The 26,932-nt window shown below is 36.1% G+C and overlaps 4 protein-coding genes across 11 annotated transcripts; all 4 read left to right on the top strand.

Moving 5' to 3' along the window:
• Window positions 1-913: 913 nt before the first annotated feature.
• LOC18101330 (glucosamine inositolphosphorylceramide transferase 1) lies at window positions 914-6,164 on the top strand. Its single transcript, XM_006379434.3, has 4 exons — window positions 914-1,652; window positions 2,182-2,304; window positions 3,772-3,939; window positions 4,181-6,164. Exons 1-4 carry the CDS (start codon window positions 1,257-1,259, stop codon window positions 5,861-5,863), a joined length of 2,370 nt encoding a protein of 789 aa, XP_006379496.1. The 5' UTR covers window positions 914-1,256; the 3' UTR covers window positions 5,864-6,164.
• Window positions 6,165-10,048: 3,884 nt separating this feature from the next.
• Window positions 10,049-16,411, top strand: LOC18101329 (3-phosphoinositide-dependent protein kinase 2). 3 transcript variants are annotated; one of them, XM_024607143.2, is made up of 13 exons: window positions 10,591-10,735; window positions 10,994-11,448; window positions 11,548-11,669; window positions 11,822-12,002; window positions 12,151-12,203; window positions 12,634-12,735; window positions 12,807-12,915; window positions 13,002-13,080; window positions 13,248-13,413; window positions 14,296-14,430; window positions 14,550-14,716; window positions 15,439-15,661; window positions 15,997-16,411. In XM_024607143.2, exons 3-13 carry the CDS (start codon window positions 11,634-11,636, stop codon window positions 16,078-16,080), a joined length of 1,335 nt encoding a protein of 444 aa, XP_024462911.2. In that variant the 5' UTR covers window positions 10,591-10,735; window positions 10,994-11,448; window positions 11,548-11,633; the 3' UTR covers window positions 16,081-16,411. The 3 variants fall into 3 exon arrangements, with proteins under 3 accessions (XP_006379494.3, XP_024462911.2, XP_006379495.3); XM_006379433.3 differs by having other exon boundaries at window positions 10,994-11,669; XM_006379432.3 differs by lacking the exons at window positions 10,994-11,448; window positions 11,548-11,669 and having other exon boundaries at window positions 10,049-10,735.
• Window positions 16,412-16,989: 578 nt separating this feature from the next.
• On the top strand, window positions 16,990-25,959 carry LOC18101326 (bark storage protein A). 6 transcript variants are annotated; one of them, XM_024607145.2, is made up of 6 exons: window positions 16,990-17,698; window positions 17,792-17,859; window positions 17,988-18,143; window positions 18,248-18,457; window positions 18,623-18,802; window positions 18,971-19,350. In XM_024607145.2, the coding sequence occupies exons 1-6, from the start codon at window positions 17,461-17,463 to the stop codon at window positions 19,157-19,159; spliced, it is 1,041 nt and encodes a 346-aa protein (XP_024462913.1). In that variant the 5' UTR covers window positions 16,990-17,460; the 3' UTR covers window positions 19,160-19,350. The 6 variants fall into 6 exon arrangements, with proteins under 6 accessions (XP_024462913.1, XP_024462915.1, XP_024462912.1 ...); XM_024607147.2 differs by having other exon boundaries at window positions 16,990-17,702; window positions 17,775-17,859; window positions 18,623-18,844; window positions 18,971-19,118; XM_024607144.2 differs by having other exon boundaries at window positions 16,995-17,702; window positions 17,775-17,859.
• Window positions 21,007-23,212, top strand: LOC18101327 (bark storage protein A). The gene is made up of 6 exons (XM_006379429.3): window positions 21,007-21,245; window positions 21,330-21,397; window positions 21,602-21,757; window positions 21,848-22,057; window positions 22,226-22,405; window positions 22,636-23,212. Exons 1-6 carry the CDS (start codon window positions 21,008-21,010, stop codon window positions 22,804-22,806), a joined length of 1,023 nt encoding a protein of 340 aa, XP_006379491.1. The 5' UTR covers window position 21,007; the 3' UTR covers window positions 22,807-23,212.
• Window positions 25,960-26,932: the final 973 nt, after the last annotated feature.

Raw genomic sequence — 26,932 nt, 5'->3', positions numbered from 1 at the left:
CTTCACTGTCAAGTGCAGCTGCTGGGTGTATCGCATGAAATCTATTTTTTTTCGTAAATTGGATAAACTAGATCATAAATTATCGTATGAAATCAACCGAAATCTATTGTATGTTCATCTATTTTTTTTCAATTTAAAACTCGACTTCATGCTCACGTCGAGGATTTCCCAAATCAACCGGCTGACTCAGGCACGGGTGACCTGGTAAATCAGGCCGTGGTGATCTTAATTATCCGGGATTCCTTTGGAAACTGGTTTTCACCGCTAAGACGATGGCTGAATCAAGTGGCATCTGGCAAGGACTCCCCTTTGGCTTTGGATATGGATTTTTAATCAGATTATTATGGAATCGGATAGCGTGGAAGCTCTGGAGTGCATCAACGAAGGAATATAGTTTTGATTCACGGTTTTTTTTTTTTTTTATAAAAAGATACCAAATAAAAAACTTAATTTTAATTAATTTATACTCTACTCTTACCAAAGGTAAAAGCTTTAATATTTATATAAATTCTAGCTATTATCTCGATCAAGTTCTCCTCTCATCATGGAATTTCTTTTTCAAGAAAATGCTAAAAAAGTAGAGATTTCTTTTTTAATATTCATACGAATTTCTTTTTAGTCTCATAAAGTTTTAACCTTTACCCTGTTGTGACAGTTTTTCCTTAGCTTACAAGGAAGTAATCACCTTTTACATCTCAATCACTTTCCACATGCCAAATCTTAACCCTCACACTTGTCACCAAAAGCCGCGAGTGGACTCAACTCTCCAAAATTCGCAACCACGCATATCCTTTATCACTGAACGAACCCGGTGAAATTTCCACTCTCTAGAAGGACAACAAAGTCTCCTATTCCTCTACATGTACATACACTGTCTATAAAGAAGCCTTTGTTACACTTTCCATGCACACAACACAAATTCCGAACCCCAAGTTCTAAACCAAAAAAAAAACTTCTCCCACCACCACTACCTCCTCTCTCTCTCTCTAAAATAAGTGCACGCACGACAATCCCAAGAACGAAAGCACTAAAAGTCTAAAACAACAACATTATAAAAACCAAAAAGAAAAAAGAAAAGAAAAGAAAAGAAAAGAAAAACATTACCCACAAAACCCCATAAAAAGGGTCCTTTGAAGTAACTTCCTTCTCTTGCGAAGCCACAAGCTTTTCTTTAAAGAAGAAAACCAATGTTATGATTCTAAAGTTTCAATTTTTCCACCTGGGGTTTGCCTAAACTTGCAAATAATCATTCAATTATGGGTGTTTACGAGGCTGGTGGGAATGGCTCCAATGGAACAACAACAGCAACAACTTGTAACTGTTGTGACATGAGCTTGAGGTGTTGGTGTAGATGGAAATGGGGGAATCATCAACAACAGCAGCAGCCGCAACAAAATCATCACAATTTGTTGCACCAAAGATTGGTTTCTCTTGTATTTTCCTCCGGTTTTATGTTCTTTTTGGGGTGTTTGGTCTTGTATGGATCTATTGGTATGTTTTATGGTTGGCTCGTGTTTAGTAAACCTTATTCACGTAGCACAAATGTTGGTGTTGGGTTAAACTCACTTGGTTGTCAAGAAGACAACGAGGGTTCTTGGTCTATTGGTGTTTTTTACGGTGATTCTCCTTTCTCTCTCAAACCAATTGAAGCTGTAAGTTTTTTTTTTCCTTACACCATTATTTTATTTTTATTTTTTAAGTTTTTTTTTTTCCTGTTTTGTTCACATTTATGTATTAGCAGAGAATGACTGTGATTGTATTTTCACCTGTGTTTATGGGGTTTTGATTGATGTTTGGGTCTAGTCTTTGCCTTTTGTAAAGTGGGTTTTGGTGGCTAATTTCTTACTTTTTCGTCCAGTGGATGTCATCAAGTTGCATGTTGTCTTGATTTGTTGCTTTTTTTTTTCAGTCAAGTTTTTTTTTTCTTTTTCTTTTTTTATCAATGGCTGTTTCGAAATTGCAAGTTTTTTGCTTTTATACTCTTTCTCATTCATGTTAGAATTTATTGGTTTATTTACTGTTCTTGAATAATTTTTTAATTCTTTCAGTTTAATTATTTTTTGTTCATTTCTTGCTCGTGGGATGAAGGTGAATTTTTTTATTTTTTTCTTCCATATGCATATATTGAGTTGTATCATCAACTTGCGGTGATTCTGATTCATTGGTGGAAATGGGCAACAGATGAATGAATGGAGAGATGAGGGTGTGGCATGGCCCGTTGCTAACCCTGTTGTCACTTGTGCTTCGCTTTCCGATGCTAATTTCCCCAGCAATTTTGTTGCCGATCCTTTTCTTTATGTTCAGGTAATTATTTTATTAACTGGATTCATTTTGATACTTTTTCAGAAATCTCTTCTGGTTTTGTGTGTATAACTTTTGTTATTGTTTTGTTTGCTTTTTTATCGAATGTCTAAATGTTCAGTTATTGCATTTAGGAACTTGGCAATAGTACCAATGAAAACTATATTTAAATCTTATCTTTGTCCTTTTCTATCTGGCATTTGGTGTTTTCATGTCTGGAATGAGAGCTGCAAGTTATTGCTTCTCCAATCTGCAAATGCAAGGAGGGTGTGTGTGTGTGTGTGTGTGTTATGAATATGCTTATCATTGGTCATTGAGCATGTAAATAGTCAGGGGCCTGTGACAGAAAAGTCAGTAATGCATTTTGCAAATTGGTGAAAGAGACCAAACCTGTGCCACTGCTCTGATGTCTTAAGGGCCAATAACTTGTGGGTTTACTGTTATTTTAGTTATCTCAAGCAACCCCATGGTTAGAGATAGGGAGCTCAATGCTGTAATCCAGACTCTGGTACAAGCGTTCATCTTTATATTTTCCATGTCATGTTTTCTAAATCCTAGTTAAATGGCTTGATGAAAGCTCTGAGGATAAGCATTTGTAAGAAAAGATGAGGATAGATAAAGATGAATTTTGTGGTCAGGGGAAGCCCTTTATAGAAATCTGCAGATGCAGGCAGAAAGCTCTTTCTGGGTTAGAAAGCATTTTGTGAACAGTATCAATACCTAATAATTGTTCCATCTCTGCCTTATGGGTGCTTCTTGCATGTGGATATGACTTATGGTGAACATAGTGTTAATTGTTTTATGCTGGAGATTAGTTAATGGTATATCTCGTGGTTTTATTTTCAAAAATAATTACTGCTGAAATCTAAGATATTTCTAGGTGATTTGGGACCAACATGATTTATTTTCTTGGGAGGAGTGGGTGCAGGGATTTTTTTTTTCTGGAGAGAAGTTACAGTGCACTTTAGCTGCTTTGTTGCTTCAGATTTTTCTAACTGTTACATGCAAGGATGAGATCACTGTATACCTTTAGCATCGTAAATTTAGCTTGAAGTATGGGTATTTATGAAGCAGGGGATTTTGACTATTTTTTATTTTATTTTATTTGGGCTATTTTCCATTTTGAAGCAAAATTGCAAGGAAATCCACCAAAAGCAAAAGTTTTAGCTTAGATTTTAACTCTTTAGATATATTTTGCTGTGGTCAGTCTGATTTCAAGCATCAAACTGCAGGATTCAAATTGTAAGTCTCCAACACTGTTTAGTGCTCTCGTATGGTATGGGCTGTGTTTCTGTGCACACACGCATGCACATGCCTGTCTAAGAACTTTGTATTTCACCCAAGACCAAATTCTTTACTTTCTAGCATGCTGTTCTTGAAATAATCTGTTAAGTGTCAGAAGTTCTTTTATCATGGTAGCTCCCTATCTTGAAATCAATCTTGTATGTCTACTTATATTGAATTGAGCAGGGGGATACGCTTTTCCTATTCTATGAAACAAAGAATTCAATTACCATGCAAGGAGATATTGCAGTTGCAAAGAGTATGGACAAGGGAGCGACATGGCAACAATTGGGCATTGCCTTGGATGAGGACTGGCATCTATCTTATCCCTATGTATTCAACTACCTTGGTCAAGTAAGATAACTATTTCTTTGCAAGCAATCATGCACCTACAACTGGTCACTTGTAAACTGTTTATCCTGGAGGTCCTGTACTTAACATGAATACTGGACCAACCAATACTTGCAAACTAACTTGGAAAACTAGCTGGGTAATCATTAACAATTTGATTAGCTGGAAAGAAAAAAAATAATTCTAACTGCTGTTACTGTTGGCTTGCAGCTTGAATCGTTTCCTTTATTACTGTTTCTTGCAGATATATATGATGCCTGAGAGCAGCCAGAAAGGGGAACTTCGCCTTTATCGAGCACTTAATTTTCCATTGCAGTGGACACTGGAGAAGGTTCTTATAAAAAAGCCCCTAGTCGATTCTTTTATCATTAATCATGCTGGAATATATTGGCTTTTTGGTTCAGATCACAGTGGTTTTGGAACCAGGAGGAATGGGCAGCTGGAAATTTGGTATAGTAGCTCACCACTTGGTCCTTGGAAACCACACAAGAAGAACCCCATTTATAATGTTGACAAGAGTGTGGGAGCTAGAAATGGAGGCAGACCATTTGTGTATGATGGAAACCTTTATCGTGTTGGTCAAGACTGTGGTGAAACATATGGGCGACGAGTTCGTATCTTCAAGGTTGAAGTTCTTACCATGGATGATTACAAAGAAGTTGAAGTTCCCCTGGGATTTGAAGAGCCCAATAAGGGACGCAATGCTTGGAATGGTGCACGCTATCATCATCTAGACGTGCAGCATCTAAGCTCTGGTAAATGGATAGCTGTCATGGATGGAGATCGTGTGCCTTCAGGAGATCCTGTCCATCGCTTTATTCTTGGCTCGGCTTCACTTGCAGCTGTCACTGTTGTTGCTGTAGTATTGGGTGTGCTACTTGGAGCGGTTAAGTGCATTATTCCTCTCAGCTGGTGTGCTCACTACTCGGGGAAGAGAAATAATGCTCTCTTGGGTCGGGAAAGGTCAAATTTGTTTTCTTCAAAGGTGAGACGGTTTTGCAGCCGACTGAACAGAGTTCCCTTGTCTGTTCGAGGAAAAATAAAACCTAATACTTGGGCTGGAAAATTGGTGTTAGCTGTAACTATTGTGGTTGGAGTTGCATTAATGTGCACAGGTGTTAAATATTTCTATGGAGGCAACGATGCTGAAGAAGCTTATCCATTAAATGGTCACTACTCTCAGTTCACTTTATTGACGATGACCTATGATGCGCGGCTCTGGAATTTGAAAATGTATGTGAAACATTATTCAAGGTGTTCTTCAGTTAAAGAGATTATCGTGGTTTGGAACAAGGGCAGACCTCCCAGATCAAGTGATCTAGACTCAGCAGTGCCTGTTTGGATCAGAGTAGAAGACCAAAACTCACTGAACAATCGGTTCAAGAGAGATCCAATGCTTAAAACCCGAGCTGTTCTTGAGCTTGATGATGATATCATGATGACTTGTGATGATATTGAACGGGGATTCAATGTGTGGCGTCAACACCCGGATCGAATTGTTGGCTTCTATCCTCGACTCATTAGTGGTAGTCCATTGAAGTATAGGGGTGAGAAGTATGCCCGACATCATAAAGGTTATAACATGATTCTTACGGGGGCAGCTTTCATGGACCATACAGTAGCTTTTGAGAGGTACTGGAGCAAAGAAGCTAAGGCAGGAAGGGAACTAGTAGATAGATACTTTAACTGTGAGGATGTGCTTTTGAATTACTTGTATGCAAATGCAAGCTCCTCCCAGACTGTTGAGTACGTGAGACCAGCATGGGCAATAGACACATCAAAATTCTCTGGGGTTGCAATTAGCAGGAATACAAATGTGCATTACAAGATAAGAAGTAATTGTCTCCTGAAATTTTCAGAGATCTATGGAAGTATAGCTGGCCGAAAGTGGGAATTTGATGGGCGTAAGGATGGTTGGGATTTATAGTGATACCTAAACGTGATAGCAGCTCGCTTGCATTTTCTTCAATCTCTGTTCATCATCTCTTGCTCTTATGGTAAATTCTTGTCTTCGCAATCTCTAGGTCTCACCCCTCCTGTGAAGATTTTTCTGTTGGGGAACTTTTAGCTTCGATATCTTTGTTTGGCAGGATGTAAATTTTAGTTTATCGTGTTATTACCTTTTCATCAGAGTTGTTTTGGGATTTGTACATTAGTGTCATCCAGTTTTTTCTTCCTTGAGTTCTTAATGAAAGTTATCAGATATATACTTCTTGGCAAACATGAAACTCTTCCCTTCTGTCTCAGATTTTTCTCTTTGAGAATTGTCCTTATATTTTCCATTCATCCAAGGGAAAAAGATACACGTGAAAGGTAAGCCCCAACCACTGCAAACTGAAGATCATTGGTCAGATGAAGACATGGTAATCGATTACCATTCAGTGATACTGGACTGGAGATGTTGGTCTTTTGAAGGTTCAACTGAAAGTCTCAAACTGAAAGGGGTTAATTGATTACCTTGGACTGGCGATGCACTTTGAAGGGCTCATGTTTTTCTCACAGGGATAAATTGCAGAGGCAAAGACAACTCAGGGCCAAAAGCAACAGAGCTTCACCCCCGAGAACCCTTCTCAGATGCGAAACAGTGGTTCAGGGCATCAGGGATTTTCGTCAGGCAAGGTACATGTAGGGCCCGTGACCCGTCAAGAATGGTGCTTGAAGTTGGAAGTTATGCCAAAATATTGCTAAAGCCTTTCAGATCCAATGCTGCTTTTGAATAACACAGGCTTCTTATGGAACGCCAAAAAAAAAGGTGGTGGTCATGTCCCAATCCTTGCAGTGGAGCTTGAATTGGTGGGAATGATCAATCAACTGGTTGGGGTGAGTATACGTGACACTGGTTTAATGAAATCTTCAGACAATAACTTTTCTCAAAAGTATGACCATCATAACCAGTATCAAGCTTCGAACTGTGTCAGTAGAAATACCATTTGCAGTTGGGTTTGTGTAATTGTCCAGATTCAGACCATTGGCGTGATTATCCAGTCCATCAAACACATGTGGTTTCCATTATGTATGATAGGCCATTGATCTGGTCATGGGTGCGAATTTCAGTGGTCTTGAATTGATCCCCGGAATTCGTCGAGTACACATACAGAATATCAACCACAGTTTATTCTTTGTGCCAAGATCATTTCATGAGCTGTTTACAAACCACGTACGTGACAAGAACCAAGACTCTTTCCTCGAACTTTCAAAAAGGAAACAAAAAAAGGAAACTAGCAGAAGTGAATCATTCGCCTGGTATTCATGCTGGTGTCTCATGTCCACGTGCATGCATGGGCAATATGATTGATAGCTTAGTACATCATTTTCCTCATCTGGAGATGAAAATGACATGCATGGTGTGATCGAGGGAATATGCATGTCATCGACCACCAGGACAAACATGGGCTAAAGTCTCTGTCTGATACAATTGGTGAGCCCACAAGACCAAAATGAACCACCACTGCAACCACTCTCATAAGCAGCCCTTAAACCAAGACCACAACTCACACAAAAATGGGCAGCTTGCACGCGTTTGGGGCCTACCATTTATGCACAGCTTGCCTTGCACTTTCCAATTTACTGGCACATCCTTGCCCGTCCTGGTCAAATTGATGATGTAAAGGTATCCAGTCAAATGGCTAGCTGGGTGTGACATGATTAGACCAGCTTTATCCAAAATTATCATTGCTTCCAGATTGATGACAAGTCCCAAATCATCCCAAAGGGCCTCGAATCAGATACTCTCAGAGAGACTGAAAGAGGCATGGGTGCACCGAGCCACCAAGGCTCGTCGGCCAACAAAAAAAACTTGTACCATTAATACATGTATGCATGCATCTGCGCACGCACATACAGCAAGAAAATTAAATGTTTTAGACATGCTTGTTTCGTTATTTATTAGGGAATTTGGGGCGTGGATAAAGATTCAGTAAACAAGAATGAAAATCCATTGAAAACAAATCTAGGATTATTTCAACAACACAAATATGTATCTGTGACAGGGAACACAGCACAGCTATTTTCGCACATGATTTTTTTCTCCAAAAAAGCGACACCCATGCTTGATACTCCTCTTGAATTAAAAAGATTTGCTAATTTCATAGAGATTTTATTTTAAAATCACTTTCTGGAAATTCTTATCCATTGAACAAGTGAATATCACTGGTGGGATCTACATGTTCTATGGTTGAGATTTTTAAGAAATTATTTGAGGAGGATTTTCGATAATATTAACAATAATCAATTATAAAACTATGACAATTCTATGTCTTAATCCATGTATTTCTCGTAGCAGTAATCTTGTTTTATGAGCTGTCTCCTGCCCCCAAGCCCCAGCTGGGAGTCTTTAATTATTTAGTGTTGTTAATTTTCTTGTGTTTCTCCTAGCACATTGACCAAACTAGGAATTGTCTCACAAGTTACAAATGATGTTAATGTGTCGCAAAACATATATATTTTTAAAAATATATAATATTATTTTAATATATTTTTAAATAAAACATATTTTTAAAAATAATCTCTGTTACATTAAAAAATAATAATATAAAACATCTAGGCTGGTAAGGATATTCGTGGCCATTTACTTGTCTATTTCTAACTACAAATTAATGATCATTCCCTTTGACTTGTACAAGAAAACTGAACATTGTCTGGTCCGAAGACAATTCCTTCGTGACACAAGTATGTTTGGTATTACAGATAATATTTTTAAAAAGTATTTTTTAATTAAAAATATATTTTTTAAATTTTTTATTTTATTTTTGATATTATCATATCAAAATAATTTAAAAAACCTAAACAAATAATTTTTTTCAAGTAAAAAATAATTTTGAAAACATTTTAAAATCAAAAGCTATCATGAACCAATATATATATATATATATATATATATATATTGTTGATGAAGTGACCATGTTATCTAGTTATTTTCTCCTCTAGTTTGTTGTATTCTGTCCTCGGTCTTGTCAACGGGGGAAGGAAAGAAAGTGTGATCCTCCCTGTCCAATTTTTCAAACCAGCACGGGAACATAAATAGTTTTAACTCTACGTGTGATAATAATATATAAGAAGGAAGAAAAAACATTTTTACTCCTCTCTGTCACAAATGATTCATATTAAAACTGACAAACAAGAAGAAAAAGATATATTTTTATTAGAAAATAATATAAATTATATTTTAAAATATTAATTAATAATTTAAATTTTTAGATTAAGATATTTCTTTTATATGATATCACAGTTTTGATAACTAAACAATTACGGGTTTAAATTTATTTTTATTTATTTAATAAAAATTATGTAAAAAATAATACGAATTCATACAAGTTTTAAGCTCAAAAAATTTCATATTAAAAAATAATATAAATTGATAACTTAAATTTTTAAATTAAAATAATTATTTGAAAATACCTCTCTAGTTCCTGTCCTTTGCTCTGTCACTAAAAAAACTCTCCTCCAATTCGTTGCTGGACATCCCATGCCATTGCCTTATTGAAAAGCTAGGCTTGCCCAATATTTTATATTTTATTAAAGCAATAACCCGTAGTAGATTTACTATTCAAACTATTATCTTATCATAAAATATGTTTATAAATATACAGGCACGAGTTTAAATAACTTGTAACCTCAAGTTATCATTAAGAACAAGAAAAGGCTACCTATCATTATATTAATATAAAAATATATAATGTATCCAAAACTTTAATTTAATCTTTGTAAATAATACCTTACCCATAGAAGCAACAATATTTCAGCAAATTCATCGAAGCCCATGTCCCAAATTTCACATGATGATGATGTGACAACCCGTTTTCATCCATGCACACTGCGACTACTTAACAAAATATATAATTTTTGTAAGAAATAGAGATATAATTTAGCTATTTATGTTTTAAATTTATTTTTTAAAAATTATTATTTGAGCTCAAAATTTTAATACTGTTAAAAATTTATATAGTTGTTAATTTTAAGGTCTATGAGATTAGTGGAGATACACACAAACTGATCTAGGATCCAATATTAATAAAAAATAAATAAAAATAAAGACTTTATATATACAAAAAAAAGAAAAAGAAAAAAAAAAACCTAGACTCTTTATAGATAGAAAAAGAGAAAGAAAAAGAAAAGAAAAGAAGAATCATTCAATCCTTTGTGCCTCTGTTCTTCTCTCTTCAATCCCCATGCCTCCCTCTCCCCCATCAAATTCCACACACAATGATACAAATCCTTACTTCTCCTCTTTCCTTCAATTATAACAACATTAACTTTTTAGTGTTTTGAGATTTTTGCATCGCCCCAACAACCTTAAAGCTCACAACTGTAATGCACACATATATACACACACACACACACATATTGTAAGAAAATATAATCACGTATTTCTATGATTCAAATTAATCTTATACAAATACATCATTCACTTTTCTTTATCAGAGAGAATATAAAGGCTCAAACTTGCCCTCTGATTCTGATGGGCTCTCTCTTGACTTGAAAACCCACCTCCAAGATTTTTAGAGAGAGAAATATTGGTTTCTGTTGAGAGAGAGAGAGTGGGCTATTTTATTTTATTTAATTATTGTTACTGTTACTATTATGTGGAGATAATTTGATAGAGTGAGAAATGTTGGAAATGGAGAGGGATCCTGATTCAAAGTCGAGGATTCAAAACAGCAATTCACCTTCTTCATCATCTAATAACAATAATGGGAATGTGCAGAGATCTAAAAGCTTTGCATTTAGAGCTCCGCAAGAGAATTTCACTATTCAGGATTTTGAGCTTGGCAAGATCTATGGCGTTGGATCTTATTCAAAGGTTTGATATTTCTTTTTAGGTTTTTTCTCGCGTGGGCTCTCTGTCGGTTTGCTTCTTTGTTATTGAAGATTGGTGGGTTGTGGTCATCATTACGATTAAAGTTTGTATCTCTTATTCAACGTTTCAATTTCTTTGATTTATAAGCCTATGTTTGTATTATCATTATCTGATTCCAGCTCGTAATCTAAAGCTTATATTTACGAGCAACACATGTATATTTTTGAGTTGTATGGGTTTAATTTTTTGGTTCTGGTCCAGGGGAGAAATTTCATTTGAAGGATGACAGATTCTGTGAAATTGAATTTCCTTTGTTTGATTCCCGGGGAAGTTGAATGAAGATAAGCAATTTTTTTTTTGTAACTTACCCTTGATTCTGTCTTCACTATCGAGAAAACGAAAACCAAATACAAATGTACAATTTTAGCGCTAGGTTCGTTTTGGTGCTGATATCCTTTCTTTTCTCAGCGGCCAAATGGAAAATTAGAAGTTTCAGAGGTTCACTTCATTCCCTCTGGGAGCAGCAGTCTACTGTTGTAGGCATAAGTAGTGCCTCCTAGTTGGCAGGATGGTTGGTTTAGCTTATGCTATAGGTGATTGAAGATAGCTTCACAATGTTGTGACAGGGTAGTAGTATTGTTGAGGAGGAGATGGTGAAGCAATATCCTTCTTCATACCTTTTTCTTCAGGACATAATCTTAAGCTATGGTTATAGAGTAGGAAATCAAGCAATTGTGAATTGTTAATTTTGGGCGTTTTCTGGTAATAGTGTTAGGTATTTACTTTGTGACAATACAATGTTTATTTGCTGTCAGATACGTGTATTCATCATTGTTTCAATGAGTGTATGGGATGTGGAGAAGAGATACAGGGCATGGCGACTTCTTAGTTACACCATATAATGAGCGAACACTCACCCTCTCTTGAATGCCATATTGTGAGAATTTTTGACAAATGTTCAATCGGAAAATGAATATTGTTGTGTTTATTATCCAACACTTATATCCCAGGAGCCCATTCTTGCTTATAATTGTTGGCCTTTGAGCTTCTTGTGATGAATGCTGAGTATCGTACTAATGGACTTATCAGGTAGTGAGAGCAAAGAAGAAGGACACAGGAATTGTATATGCCTTGAAGATCATGGACAAAAAATTCATCACCAAAGAAAATAAAACAGCTTATGTGAAGCTAGAACGCATAGTGCTTGATCAATTGGATCATCCAGGAATCGTGCGTCTATTTTTTACTTTTCAGGATAATTATTCTCTGTGTAGGTATCTGGGTAGCAGCCTATCCAAATTTCTCTGTTTTTGTTCTCCGTGTTTTATATTTTTTCTTTTGCAACCACAGTGGCTATGATTAGTTTGCTTAAGTGGGTTTATCATATGACATCGATCTATTTTGATTCTACTGTGCAGACATGGCACTTGAATCCTGTGAAGGAGGAGAACTTTTTGATCAAATAACCAGAGTGAGTACCTATTAAAAACTCCTTGCTATTAACTATTAATTTTTGGAAAAGTAACTCCTATGATTTGTCGTGGCTTTTCCTAATACGAAACTTTTCAGAAATCATGAAACCCAATAGTATAACTTTTTGAAGAATTCTCGTAAAATTCATCTTATATCATAAATTATTCTGCTTTCTTATATTATTTATGAACTTTAGACCATTCTGGATAAATATATAAATTAAGCTATGCCTTTAATCTTTTATATAGCTTTTATTAAAAAAAGTTGCATTTGAAACACTTTAGAGCAATTGCATAATGCCCTGTGCATTTCTGTATTCACATAATACTCAGCAGAATCTTCTGGACTTCAAACTTTTTACCCTGTAAGTGTTTTATCATGTTAGCTACTCTGTCATTGTATACTATGCCATTTAATTGTATGTGCAGAAAGGCCGTCTATCAGAGGATGAAGCTCGCTTTTATGCTGCAGAAGTTGTGGATGCTCTTGAATACATACATAGTATGGGATTAATTCATCGGGATATAAAGGTAATTTTTTAATTCATTGCTCTTCTTTTTATTTGGAAATCAAGAAAAGCTAAAGCTCTTCTAAATGGCAGCCAGAGAACTTGTTATTTACTGCAGACGGACACGTTAAAATTGCTGATTTTGGAAGTGTGAAGCCCATGCAGGATAGTTGCATCACTGTCCTTCCGAATGCAGCTTCAGGTAATACTAGAACTTATCATATACAACTGTTCATTATGTTTTTTTTAAGATGCAGGTTAATTTTTTTCTTTTGATCCTCTGCTCAGACGATAAGGCTTGCACATTTGTGGGAACAGCTGCATATGTCCCTCCAGAAGTCCTTAACTCTTCTCCTGCAACTTTCGGGTAAGTGACTCCCATGAATCAATCCATATTAATGTTATAATTGGAATAAGTTTTAGGTTTTTGACAGTGTTTTTTCATGTTTGAGCTTATTTCCAGGTCCTTTTCTTTTATATAATTTCTTGTGTATGGGGGATAACCTTTTTGCTCTTTTGACCACATTCAAACAGAAATGACCTGTGGGCACTTGGCTGCACTTTGTACCAGATGCTTTCAGGGACTTCTCCTTTCAAAGATGCAAGTGAATGGCTTATATTTCAAAGAATTATTGCTCGGGATTTAAGATTTCCAGATTATTTTTCAGAAGAAGCGAGAGACCTCATTGATCACTTATTAGTAAGCTACAAAGCTTTCATACGTTGAACTTTTGTTTCTGTACTAGCTTGCTGTTTTTTGAATGTTCCTGCTTTCTCCTTTGTCTTTTTTGTTCTATTCTTCTATATGTACGTATAAAAATATTGCTACTTGGTCAATGGTAAGAGTTTACACTTGCACTACAAACATGTGCAGATTCAATTTTTCAGTTCATACCATGACTATAATTAAGTGTGGCCATTAAATCTTTAAAATCACACAGTAACAATGACAAGGAAACCTATTTAGTACAGCCAGCTATATCTTATATGGTTGGTTTCAGGATGATCTAGACGAGTGGGAACAAGCTTAAAGATGCAGGGATGCACAATCTTTGTTGAGTGCACGTATGGATCCAAGGGGGGCTGGGGCAAAGTTACCTTCCTTCCCCCTTAAGAGATTGTAATTTAGCCTTTTACTTTCAAGAAGATTTTACCTTGGCTCCTCTAAGTGAAAAAGCTTTTAGTTGTTACCATCTACAATATCTATTTGTTCGGGTTAACACTGAGTGCCTGGATGTTAACCTTGCTATACTTTCGCATTCCAGTTTTGAGGCACATGACTAGTGACAAAGGACAGGTCATTTTATGGTGACTCACGTTGGCTGATCTCTCTTGGAATGAAAAGCAAAATTTATAGAACCTTAACCTTGCTTGATAGGAAAAGCACACATGCTTTCCTTTGGTTGTCTATTCTACCATCCTTAAGACTTGGGCCGGGAACATTATAAACATAATCTCTGAATTTGGATATTATCATGAAGCCAACGTTTGCCCCTTTGCCCCAAGTATTACAAGCGATACGAATATTCTCTTATGAAGTTTGTGATTCATGTCTTTGATCTTCAATGTTACAACCATGTAGGATATAGATCCCAGCAGAAGACCGGGTGCTGGACGTGGTGGTTATGCTGTGCTCAAGAATCATCCATTCTTTGAGGGAGTTGACTGGAAGAATTTAAGAGGAGAAACCCCTCCAAAACTTGTTTTGGAACCAATGGTACGACAACACTGCTTTAAAATATTATGTGCTGAAGGATTTCAAATTTCCTTTGTTTTTTTTGTCTTCATGCGAATAATCTTTGGATTTTTTTATCTCTTTTGTTATTCATGTACCAGGCGCAATCCGGTGACAATGACCATGACCCTGGGTCTCCATTTAACCCCACACACATTGGTGACAGTTCAATGACACAAAATGATGCGAATGTTGGAGTCTCATCATCTGCTGAAGCAACTTCACACATAACTAGACTTGCTTCAATTGACTCCTTTGATTCTAAATGGTATTGGCTTTACACCTTTTGCTTTATGCACATTATCTGCCTTTATATATGTCCCTTTTCTGCTTCTCTCAATAAGTCTGATTCTTTGCTTTGCAAAATTTCTCGGTGTAAACCTGTTGCAATATATTTTTTGAGATTCTTGTTGTTGCCTCACATGGCTATTGGGAATTGAAGAATGTGCAGAGGATATGGTTCTTCTTAACCGCCATCCAACCAGTTAGAACTACTGTTTGATTTAAGTTCCTTGCATTCCTTGTCTCGTGCACCTACTCAGTTGCTTAGATTTATGTAACCTCCAAGCTTGTGCTCGGAATTGTTCGAGGAAGATTGACCTTCTTTTGAACTCACCGAGGACATGCCTTGAGATACTGGATTCATTTGAATTTTTTTTTGTGTTGACTGTAACGGTTTACATAAGAGTTGAGCACATTTTTCCAGTTTTACCTCAAGGAAGTTGACCATTTAACATTACTAAAAAGCTGGTACAGGTTGCTTCTTGGAAGCAATCTAAACGAGTAGTCCTGGGGCTGGAGAAGATCTTTAGTTGGCATTATTAGGATGACTTGTGTTGGTTGTTTTCCCTCATTCTTCTTAAAGCTTCAAAAGAATGCCACTATGAAGTTATTTTAATGGAGAAATTTAAGTGTTGGTTTGTCTTTTTCCTCCCTTGTTTTCAGACTATTTGGAAGTATGTCTAACATGTAGGATATCCATGTTACCAGGCAACAGTTTTTGGATCCAGGGGAATCTGTTGTAATGATCTCGATGGTGAAGAAATTACAGAAACTGACGAGCAAGAAGGTGCAGCTTATCCTTACTAACAAGCCAAAGTTGATCTACGTGGACCCTTCGAAGTTAATAGTGAAGGGAAATATAATTTGGTCTGACAATTCTGATGACCTGAGTGTCCAAGTTACAAGTCCTTCACATTTTAAGATCTGTACGGTATGCTTCTTTTGCCAAATCATCTCCCTGATGAAATCATTGGCGGCTTTTTCATTCTAAACTAGTGTCATTTCCAATCTTTTGGGATACCTCATCAAACCTTGGACTCGTGAAATGTAGAAAATGCATAAATAGTTTGATAGTAGGAGTTCAAAGACTTATGCTGCACCATGCTATATAGCCCTTCGATCCTCTTCATTATACAGTGATTTTTTTCTTATTAAAAATTCCAGCTATAGAGGATTATTCTCCAGTTTATATCTCTTCACTCTCTCCATCCCTCACCCCTCTGCATTTTCCCTTCATTTTCCTGATTTAATTATGTGCTCTTTCAGCCGAAGAAGGTAAGGTCATTTGAAGATGTTAAGCAGAGAGCGTGGCAGTGGAAAAAGGCCATTGAGAGTCTTCAAAACCAGTGAAAATCTGTTAATGGATGTGCCGAACATTCTTTGATGCATTGATACATAGAGGAACTTGGGGATTCCTAAAACAGTCGACACCCCCAACAATTATTTATTTTGTTGCAAGTTTGGCTTCTTCAAGGTGCAAAGCTGCCCCATCAAGCTCACTTTCCCTCCCGCTCCAAACTGACTTTGCAACGGGGCCTTTCTGTATGTTATGCTTTTAATGAAAGTCGTGTACAACGCAAGTCTTGATTGCTGGGTTTGTAGAGGAGGGCTAGGGTTCACTACTTATTTACTACATTTAAAGTTCCAAGCCATTAATGAAAAGTTCTTTCCTTGAATGAAATATTTACAGGTGAAGATATATCCCAATTATTTTCTGTTACTGTTGCATAGATACTGCTTTGTGCTGATAGAGTCATGGAAGCAAGTCCAATTTTTTTTTTTTAAATCTAAAAATACTTGAAATTAATGTAATTTGAGCAAATAAAACATTATTATAGGAAATATAACATTATTAATGTACTTGATCGAAAATAAAAATATAAGGATGCAATGTTATATTTTTCAAATAACTAGAATTAATTAATTATTTTGTTAGAACACACGGATTAAATAATTATTTGTTCTATATTTGAAAGAAGGTCAAGGTATGTTAAATGATACCTAGATGTTGAACAGAACAGGTCACTCTACACTACAGAGGCCAAGGCTGTTGTTTTGGAAAAAAGAAGAAGATTTTGACTAGTTTATGAATTAACACGTGAAGTCAATTGTTTAGGTACATGGTGGGACTGGATTTAATAACAGTGATTATTACATTGCCGGTAATTATTTTGGTGCAGATGCATTGCAGTAAGAAAATATTTACAGAACATAGCTTTTAAGAGCTTAAGCCTTGTCTTGTTCTGTTTATGATAAGTAACTGCCAGATATGCATCGTCGGCAGCTCGAAATCACTTGTAGTCTCCGATTTACTCTCAGGCGAAACAAGAAGTCAGATTATTTTCGTTGTTTTACATTAATTAACATTTTTTGCAGATAAAATATAGCAACAACAAGAAGATGGCATGCAGATCCATACATGAAGATGAGAATTTAAGCTCAAAAACATTTAATAATAGGATATTATGCTAATTATTGTCTTCTCTGCCTCTCTGGTCCTGTCAAGAGATAGGACCCTGATCTTGTCTATTTTTAAAAGCTCCCACTTGGGCTGTCAACTTCATGTGAATTTACATTTCTTTCTTTTCTAAATAAATAAATCAATCAATCAATCAATATGGAACACCAGAAAATGAATCACGAGGCAAGAAATAAAAAAAATATATCTACCAGATCGATGGAAGCGTTGACCGAGCATATATATACGTCTTTTCATTCAAGCAAATAGTAATGAACTCAACCATGGCTGCACGGTGTTTTGTAGTGCTGGTTTTTGTTTCTTTTCTGGTTATGTCTGTGTCAGCCATACCATCAAAGAGGAGGAGAGGTTCTTTTAGCACAATCAAACAACTCAACCGCAAAGGGCCTTTTATTGGTCTCATAACTGTGTATTCACCAGAAGAAGAGGCATTTTTCAGATCTGGGGCGTTTAAGCCAGATGCTAAACACCCTTTTGTGGATCTCTCAGGCAGGTATTCTTTCTTAGGAATGGATGCTAGATACTTTGATTACAGTTGATTGTAGTTTGTTCTGTTAAATGACAGTAATTATGATGTTGAAGGGCGAAGGTATCGAGTGGGAAAAATCAATGGGAAGAAAGTCGTTTTCGTGAGATGTGGGGTTGGAATGGTAAGCCAATATTATCTTTTCACCCCACTTGATGCTTTGAGTTCTGTTTTTTGTGTACTCTTAGACTGAAGATTCATAACTGTATTTCCCTTCACAAACTGATTTAAGTTTGGTTCTGACTCGATCAGACAAACGCTGCTGCGGTAACACAACAAATGCTGGATCTGTTTGACGTAACTGGGATTGTTCATTTTGGAATTTCTGGCAATGTGAATGATTCTATGTCGATTGGGGATGTTACCATTCCCAAACAATTTGCTCACACTGGCCTTTGGAACTGGCTGGTACAAGTTCAAAATTTTTGAAAACTTTCAATCTTTAATGTGTTGTTATTTCTGTTGTCCCTATCCAATTGCAGCTTACGCACACAGACCTTTGCGATTGATAGAACCCGAATGGAACTATGGACCCGGCCGATGTGGCTTACTTGGAGGTTGGAAGCTACAATGTACCTGAAGGTGATGGCGTGAATCTACTGGGGCAGATTGGATACAGCACTGAGCAGCTCTTTTCTGTGTCAAGGGAGCCTAACACTGCTGTTTCATTGTGGTGGATGGAAGTAAGTCAGCAATGGCTTCAACTTGCTAGGAGCCTTGAGGTTAGACATTCAAATCCAGCCCCTCAGTTTTCACCATCTGCTAATTTTACTTTCTTGAAAGTCACTATTAAGGAAATTTGCTGGCTGCTCTTTAATGCTTCTTTCACAATTTCCTACAGAAGCCTCTTCTGTAGTAGATTACACTTGCAATTTATAACTCTTCAGGGGATGGAACTGGAGAAGTGTGTTAATTCAAGCTTGTGCCTTCCAGAGAAGCCTAAGCTAGTTGTTGGGCTCAAGGGCGCGACGTCCAACATCTTTTTGGACAATGCAGCTTACAGAGATTTCCTCTTTCAAACTTTTGAGGTTTCATCATCAGACATGGAAAGTTCTGCTGTAGTAATGGCAAGTTAACTTATCTGAATCCTCCTTCTGATAACCAGCACAGTTAAATGGACTTGTACTTTTCTTTTTCACATTGTAATTAAGATCCAAAGCTTCTGAAGGTGCTAAGATTCGAACAATTAATTTCATGATCAACAAAGATCATACTGACGGAACTTGCTTTTTCAGACATGCTTGTCAAATGGCTTTCCTGTGATTGTCATCCGAGGGCTGTCAGATTTAGCTGGAGCAGAATCAGGAGACAATGCAATCCACACATTTGGTTCACTTGCAGCCCTCAATGCTGCTAAAGCTGTTCTTGAATTTATCAGCAAGCTACCAGGATACAACTCTCCATTGCAGCAGCATTACATGTAGTTTCTCATTAATGTGTCATCATACCATGAAATTAGAGTTTTAACAACTAATAGACAAAGGAGACATCTTTAGGGGTTCTTCAGCAGATTTGAAGCAGCAGGAACAAACTTCATCTGGGACACATTCTACAAGCCCAGATTTTTATATCAATCAATGATTCAGAAATGGAAGAAGTAATTTGCTTGCAACAATTGATTGAAATTTTTTTTAAAAGTTGATGCACTAGCCGGATATTTTTCGTGAAAACTAAAAATAAATATTAGGTAAATAATTAGATGTATAGCCTATGTTATGCTGAGGTTGAATTAAATATATTTTGAAGTAAAAAAAAAAATTCAAGTATTGCAGATGTTTTTCTAGTAAAAAAATTAAACCATGTATGGATTGATTCAAACTGATAAAAATAAAATTTGATTTAATTTTTTTTAAATATATTTTTAAAATATTTCATTGATAACATAGCCAAACTCATAATCTATGTAAAGTAAACTTTAATATCCATCGCAGTGTCTTGAAGCCGTTAGGTAAAACTTTAATATCATGAACTCCAGTTTAAGCCCCTCATTCAATCTCTTTTAAAACTGCATTTAAAGAAGAAAGAGACATTAGAATAAGTAATAAGATAGTGAAACCTTAACTACCCAGATTCTTATCCACCCTGTAAAAATCAATTTGATCACGAGTAATCTTAAACACAGCGGTGAGTAGTTAGTTTACAAAATATTTTCTTTAAAGAAATATTAAAAAAATATTTTTTTTACATTAACACATGAAAATAATCTAAAAATATAAAAAAATTTATTTAAAATAAAAAAATTAAAAAAAGTAATTTTTTTAAAATTACTTTTAAAATACAAAAATAAATGGCTCTTCTTTGTCAATTTTTTTTCCCATTTTTGCTGAACCACCCTTTTCTAAAAAACTCCTTGGGATTAAAATAGGGACTAATTATCGGCTCTTAATCATATTAGTAGTCCACATATTTAGAATCTCATTTAAATCATATATTATAACTATGATTTGTCTAGTAATTTTTTTTAACTGTTGTTTACCATGCGGACCGTTTTTTTTTTTATATATAAAAAAAATCATGTGATTAAAATACGAAACATTTATTTGGATCATCTTGATAAATATGATTTGCCTTGTAAATTTATCTTTTCACTTTTGCTGTCAACTCTACGTGAACCACTCTTTTTTCTATAAAGCTTAATGCGATTAAAATGCCAACCAGTTATTAGCCCTTAGTCATATCAGAAATCTACATATTCAAGATTTTATTCCGATCATGTCTAATAGCTACAATTTACCTTGTCCTTTTCTTTTTTCACTTTTGTTGTCAGCTCTGAACCACTTTTTTTCAAAAAAAAATTTATATGATTTAGATGCAGATCAATTTTTTTTGTTTGTTTTAGTGTTTTAAAAGTATTTTTAAAAATTTATAATTTTTTTATTTTAAATTAATTTTATAAATATTTTCAGATATTCATAACGTTATGATGTCAAAATTAAAATTTAAAAGATAAAAATATATTATTTTAATATATTTTCAAATAAAAAACACTTTAAAAAAATCACTAAAACTATATACACACTTTGAATCACTAAAACAATATGTAATTAAGTAATTTTGTATTTGAGAGTGTAGTTAGTATTGCTTTTCATTTAAAAATATATCAAAATAATATTTTTTATATTTTTTAAAAATTATTTTTGATATCAATGTATCGGAACTATCTAAAAATACTAAAAAAATATATTATTTAAAAAAATTTCAAAATTTTAAACTTAATTAAGCAGCCTATATATAGGCAATTCACATATAAGGCTTACAAGCTAAACTCAACCATGGCAGCAAAACTTGTAACACTACCATATTTTGCATCGGTAGTCTTGACTTGTTTGTTGGTTGTATCTGTGTCAGCTATACCATCAAAGAAGATAAATTCTTTGAAACTAATAAAGCAAGTTAACAGCAAAGGGCCTTATATTGGTCTCCTCACTGTGTTTCCACCAGAAGAGAATGCCTTTTTAGGGACTGCGGATTTCAAGCCTAATCCTGAGCACCCTTTCGTGAACCTGTCAGGTATGTGGGTTCTTTTCTTATATAAATGCATTGTTGATGGAATACATTTGTTCTGCAAGTTAGAATGACAATGTGGTACTGAAGGGCGAAGATATCGAGTCGGAACAATCTACGGGAAGAAAGTCATCTATGTGAGATGTGGGATTGGAATGGTAAATCATTTTCTTTTATTCACTCCAATTAATGCATCAAGTTTGAAGTTATATGGCACGTCTCCAAAAGAAAAAAAAAAATTCAGTATAGTACAGGAGAGCTTGTTAGACTAGAAAATTCATAGCTGCAGAAGAAACATGGCAATGTTTACTGAACACGTTGGCACCCTCGAGCTGATTTAAATGTGCTGCTGGTTCAATCAGGTCAATGCTGCTGCGGTGACACAACAAATGCTGGATCTGTTTGATGTAGCCGGGATTGTCCATTTTGGGATTTCTGGCAATATCAACAATTCTATGTCCATTGGAGATGTTAGCATCCCCAAACAGTTTGCTAATACTGGCCTTTGGAATTGGCTGGTGTGAATTCATAAATATTCTTACGCTGTAGTTTTGACCTCTTTCAATCATATTTTCAACTTCACGTATACAGAATTTTGTGATTTGTAGAACCCAAAAGGAACTGTGGACCCTGATGATGTCGCTCAATTAGAGGTTGGAAAATATAATGTGCCTAAAGGAGATGGTGTGAATCTGTTAGGAAAACTCAGTTACAGTCCCGAGCAGTTATTTTCAGTGTCAAGGGAGCCTAATGATGCTACGACCCTGTTTTGGGCAGGAGTGAGTCAGCATTGGCTTAAGCTCGCTTCTAGTTTGGAGGTTAGACATACATATCCCGTCTCTCAGATTTTTCCAATTTGCTAATATTTCTTTCCTCAAAGTTATAGCTAAGATAAAATGCAGGCTACTCTTTGCTATTTGATACACAATTTCCTACAAAAGCCTCTCTTACAGATTAGTTTCAATGTATCGTTCAATCTTCTTCAGGGGATGGAACTGGAGAAGTGTGTTAATTCAAGCTTGTGCCTTCCACAAAAGCCCAAGCTAGTTGTTGGGCTCAAGGGCTCAACCGCAGACATTTTCGTGGACAACGCAGCTTACAGGGATTTCCTTTATAAGGCTTTTGGGGTTTCATCAGCTGATATGGAGAGCTCTGCTGTAGTGATGGCAAGTTTTTCTTCCCTTTGATCTTAATTAATTAATATGTTCTTTATTTTTCCATTCGGTGTTGAATGTAGCAAGTTTTGATTAGGTTGATAAGCATCAGCATCAGCATAAACATATTCATTGTATTGAATTTGAACCTTGTTCAAATCCTGGCTATCTATTCTGAAATTACAAGATCCAACAGGTTGTTTCATTATCAACTGAAGAAACTAATACTATTGCTATTCCAGACTTGCTTGTCAAATGGTATCCCTGTGATTGTCATCAGAGGGATGTCAGATTTAGCTGGAGGACAATCAGGAGAGAATGCAATGGACACATATGGTTCGCTTGCAGCTCTGAATACTGCCAAGGCTGTTCTTAAATTTATCAGCAAGCTACCGGGATATAATTCTCGATAGAGTTATGCTTTAAAGCATTGTTTCGCATTGGTCAGTTGCAATAATAAGAAATATGAGTGACAAGTTAAATAACTGTCTTTCTTAGAAGTTCTCCAGCATATCCTAGCTGATTTAGTGCAGCAGAATAAACTTCCTTGGAAACATATCTGAAAAGGAAAGATTTTGATGTCAATCAGTGATGCAAAGCTGTAAGAACTCTTAAATAAAGGGTTCACGATAATTACAGTATTCTCACATCTTGTAATGTATGATTGAGGATGCAAGCCATTTTATTTTGTGATAAACAGTTCGTGTTTTTTTTTCTGTCTTATCAAGGCCTGATATGGACAGTCGGGCTAGACCCTCCTCCTCCATAATTTATATAACCTCCTGCCAAGGATGAAAGGATCTGGCACTGGATTTTTTTTTGAGCATAATGTCTCTACATTATTAAATACTGGTTTGGAAGGACAAAGAATGATGCTTTTCACAATTGCGTAGATCAGGATGTTCTTTTTTCCTGTTATATTAATTTGGAGAATGCTATGGTTCCTGGAAGCTCTCATTTCTGTGCCGTGTCTGCAGAAATAATGCAGGTTGAAAATTAAAAACAACATATACCCAAGAGGGAAATTTCCTGGAACTTAGCCCTTTACTTAATACCAGCTGAAAATGAAATATTTTCGAAAGTAAACGGATGCTTAAGGTAAGCTGTGGAATTTTTGAACAAATAGTTAAGTGAGTGAGTGAGTCAGCCTGTAATTAAATAATTATCACTCCTTTCGTTCGTCGAAATCGTTGACTTATTCTAAATCTGAAAGGATCGTCATTCTTCAACTTAATTAGAAAAATGAATATCATAAACGGATTCTTGATTAGCAATTAAATTTCTTTTTCCTGCTCCACGTTATCTTATTGGCCACTCAAAGTCCACATGAAAGACTGGCCATGGATTGTCATGCAAGAAAGCCAGTATCGTCATAACAGGAATCTTTAATATATTATTTAAGCCGGCCTCTCTGACTAACTGAACTTATATTTAAAAATCTGCTGGCTGGATGTGTGACCAGTTGGGGTTACAAGTATGGTTTTTCCCATAAGCTGATGAACCACAAACATGGCTGCAGAACAATTAGTTGCGCTACTATTTCTGACCCTGGTTTTAATATTTGTAAATGCATCAGCTATTCCATCAAACAGATTAAAGTCTTTGAATATCATCAAAGAAGTGAACAGAAAAGGGCCTTACGTTGGCATAATTACTGTTTATCCACCGGAGGAGAATGCCTTTTTTGCATCTAAGGCCTTTAAGCCTGATGGGAAGCATCCTTTTGTGGATCTCTCAGGTGATGTCTGTGATGCGATCTCATTGGACATTAGATGCCTGTAGACAGTTGAGCTCTTCAAGCTTGTATAGCAAATTAATTGTGGTTGTTTGTTGCAGGACGGCGGTTCCGGGTCGGAAAGGTTCAGGGGAAGAAAGTTCTCTACGTGCGATGTGGGGTTGGAATGGTAAGCAAAGATACTAATTACTTCTGATGCATATATTTTAGGTGAAAACTTCTGTGGCTGATATGTCAAAATGGCATCATAGAGCTTCTTAAATCTTATTAGGGGAAAGCAAGTTAGTCATAACACGAACCACTTGTCCTTAAAATCATTCCAGTTTAAATTCACACAGATCAGTGGGTAATAAAAGCTTTTCCTATCTTTTTCACATAATCTGATGTAGGGTCCTAGAAGGGGAGATTTTGAATATGATCAGGAAATGCCATTCTTCCTCTAACATGAATTTTCAAGCTTATTTAATCAAGGTTTTTTTTGGCTCTTTTAGGTCAATGCAGCTGCAGCAACACAACAAATGCTGGACATGTTTGATATAACAGGAATAGTCCATTTTGGCATTGCTGGAAACGTAAACAATTCCATGTCCATTGGAGATGTTACGATCCCCAAACAGTTTGCTCACACTGGCATTTGGGATTGGCTGGTACAAATTCGTCCATGCCTGTTCTCCATCTTTTTCATGTTATTTTGTTCTTTATAAAAAAAGTATACCCTTGACAGAATCCTAATGGAACATTGCCCACCAATGATATTGCTGAATTGGACTTTGGAAGCTACAACGTACCAAAAGGAGATGGGATGAATCTGTTGGGAAAGATTGGATATAGTTATGAGCAGTTCTTTTCTGAGTCAGGGAAGCCTAATACTGCCATACCACTATTTTGGGCACAAATAAGCGAACAATGGCTTCAGCTTGCCGCTGGCTTGGAGGTTAATTATCTTGATTTGTGAATGTTGCTTCCTTTTCTATATATATATATATATTTTCCAGTTTTGATGAATTTTTCAATCCTGATATACTCCAGGGGATGGAACTGGAAAGGTGTGTGAATTCAAGTGTGTGCCTTTCTCGAAAGCCTAAGCTAGTTGTTGGCCTCAGGGGTTCAACAGCCAATATTTTTGTGGACAACGCAGCTTACAGGGATTTCCTTTATCAAACTTATGCTGTTTCATCAGTGGATATGGAGAGTTCTGCTGTAGTTATGGTAAGATTCCTCGGCTTGCTCTTCAGTTTTAATAGTTCATTTTTCTTCTCTTTTCTGTGTCTCTATCTCCTTGCATTCCGATGTCTACATGAGGCAAAGAACATAATATGCATTATGAGAGCACCTTCTCAACTTGTGTTCAGACCAACTGTGCTGCATAATAGCAAGCGATTAGGGCCTTAGAAATGCAATGAAAGATTTAGGTTTTGGAGGATTGAATCTACCCAATTTGAGTGGCCTGACATTGTTGAAGTTTATTAAATTGTCTAAGATGCTTGCATTTTCAAACCTGACTCTTACAGTCGACAATTGTATTTTGCTCTTCAAAATATTCTAACAACTTATGGTGGTTTCCCAGACAAGCTTGTCAAACGGGTATCCTGTGATTGTCATCAGAGGGCTATCAGATTTAGCTGGAGGACAGACCGGACAGAATGCAATCCAGACATTTGGACCCTTAGCAGCTCGCAATGCTGCCCAAGCTGTTGTCAAATTTATCGGATATCTGTCTTAATACTAATCATCAACTAGCTCTCTTATATAATGTGTTACAACACTACAAGTTCTTCCACAAAGAACATATCTTATACCCATCAATAAAACCAACAATCAGTTTATTTTATTGCCAGTTGGTAGTGACTTGCGTGATATATTTGTCTATAGCAGCTCAAGTACAATCTTATGAATAAGTTGAAAGTCGCAAAGATAATCCATCTTTTGGATCTCAAGACAAACAATCATAATTCCAGATTAGTTGAAGATAGTATCATGCATACACATCAAACTTCTCCCAAAGAGAACGTGCTCGCAACCAATCCTCAGGTGAGATCAACTGTATGCAGAACACGTACAAAAAGAATAAAGGGTCTATTAGCACCAGTGAGAGCTGCCAAGGAATCAAAAGTTCAATATGGATTGAAGTAATACTCAGTAAAACGAGGAATGCTCATGACATCAAACAAACCTGTGCGAGCACGGTTGGGGAGTCCATACAAGATTGATTGATCACTCCTCCAGCTTTCTTTAGAGGAAATCTGACAAAATCTGCCAACTGAGCAAAAACAAAGAGAGATTGAGATTCTCTTCGAGGGAAGAAAATTAAGTAAAAGAGGATCCATTTAACATGAGAATTTACTCAGCATACAAAAGCAAGTAATACTAAGAATATCCATCTAAATCTCTCTTATCAAACAATTAGCCATGAGAAATACACAGAGAGTCAACAAAACAGACTTGACCTTACAGGACAGTTGTTGATGATACATGGCACCTGCAGACTCTTTTGTTACTGGAGATATGATACCAACACTCAACAGCCAATCTTTCATCTCTTCTTTGGAATCCATTTCCTCATCATCCCCATAACTACTTTGAGAGCTCGAGCCCGGCAAAAGCCTCTGCCTCACCTTCTCTGCTAGCATGACCATAACTCTTTAGCCTCGTTACACCTCAGAACATAAAGCCGCAGCCAAAACGAGAGCGATAAAACAACAACAGCTTAACTCAACACACTATACACAAATCAAAACATAACTTTTGCAGTCCTGTTACAAAGCCAGACATTCAGTCAAATATTCACTTCTCACATAATCTAA

The sequence above is a fragment of the Populus trichocarpa genome, chromosome 8, assembly GCF_000002775.5.
Source record: "Populus trichocarpa isolate Nisqually-1 chromosome 8, P.trichocarpa_v4.1, whole genome shotgun sequence".
In the NCBI taxonomy this organism is placed as follows: Eukaryota; Viridiplantae; Streptophyta; class Magnoliopsida; order Malpighiales; family Salicaceae; genus Populus; species Populus trichocarpa.
Note: the sequence above shows the minus strand (reverse complement) of the source record. Positions and strands in the feature narration are given on the sequence as shown.

Excerpts from the sequence above, each read along its gene's own strand:
- LOC18101329 (XM_006379432.3), top strand. The coding sequence starts at position 10,544 with ATGTTGGAAATGGAGAGGGATCCTGATTCAAAGTCGAGGATTCAAAAC. Across the intron at positions 13,081-13,247 it reads TCTTCTCCTGCAACTTTCGG|AAATGACCTGTGGGCACTTG; the intron begins GTAAGTGACTCC and ends ACATTCAAACAG. Across the intron at positions 14,717-15,438 it reads GACTCCTTTGATTCTAAATG|GCAACAGTTTTTGGATCCAG; the intron begins GTATTGGCTTTA and ends CCATGTTACCAG.
- LOC18101330 (XM_006379434.3), top strand. The coding sequence starts at position 1,257 with ATGGGTGTTTACGAGGCTGGTGGGAATGGCTCCAATGGAACAACAACA. Across the intron at positions 2,305-3,771 it reads ATCCTTTTCTTTATGTTCAG|GGGGATACGCTTTTCCTATT; the intron begins GTAATTATTTTA and ends TGAATTGAGCAG. Across the intron at positions 3,940-4,180 it reads TATTCAACTACCTTGGTCAA|ATATATATGATGCCTGAGAG; the intron begins GTAAGATAACTA and ends TGTTTCTTGCAG.
- LOC18101326 (XM_024607144.2), top strand. The coding sequence starts at position 17,461 with ATGAACTCAACCATGGCTGCACGGTGTTTTGTAGTGCTGGTTTTTGTT. Across the intron at positions 17,860-17,987 it reads TGAGATGTGGGGTTGGAATG|ACAAACGCTGCTGCGGTAAC; the intron begins GTAAGCCAATAT and ends TGACTCGATCAG. Across the intron at positions 18,144-18,247 it reads CTGGCCTTTGGAACTGGCTG|AACCCGAATGGAACTATGGA; the intron begins GTACAAGTTCAA and ends TGCGATTGATAG.
- LOC18101327 (XM_006379429.3), top strand. The coding sequence starts at position 21,008 with ATGGCAGCAAAACTTGTAACACTACCATATTTTGCATCGGTAGTCTTG. Across the intron at positions 22,058-22,225 it reads AGCTCGCTTCTAGTTTGGAG|GGGATGGAACTGGAGAAGTG; the intron begins GTTAGACATACA and ends AATCTTCTTCAG. Across the intron at positions 22,406-22,635 it reads AGAGCTCTGCTGTAGTGATG|ACTTGCTTGTCAAATGGTAT; the intron begins GCAAGTTTTTCT and ends TTGCTATTCCAG.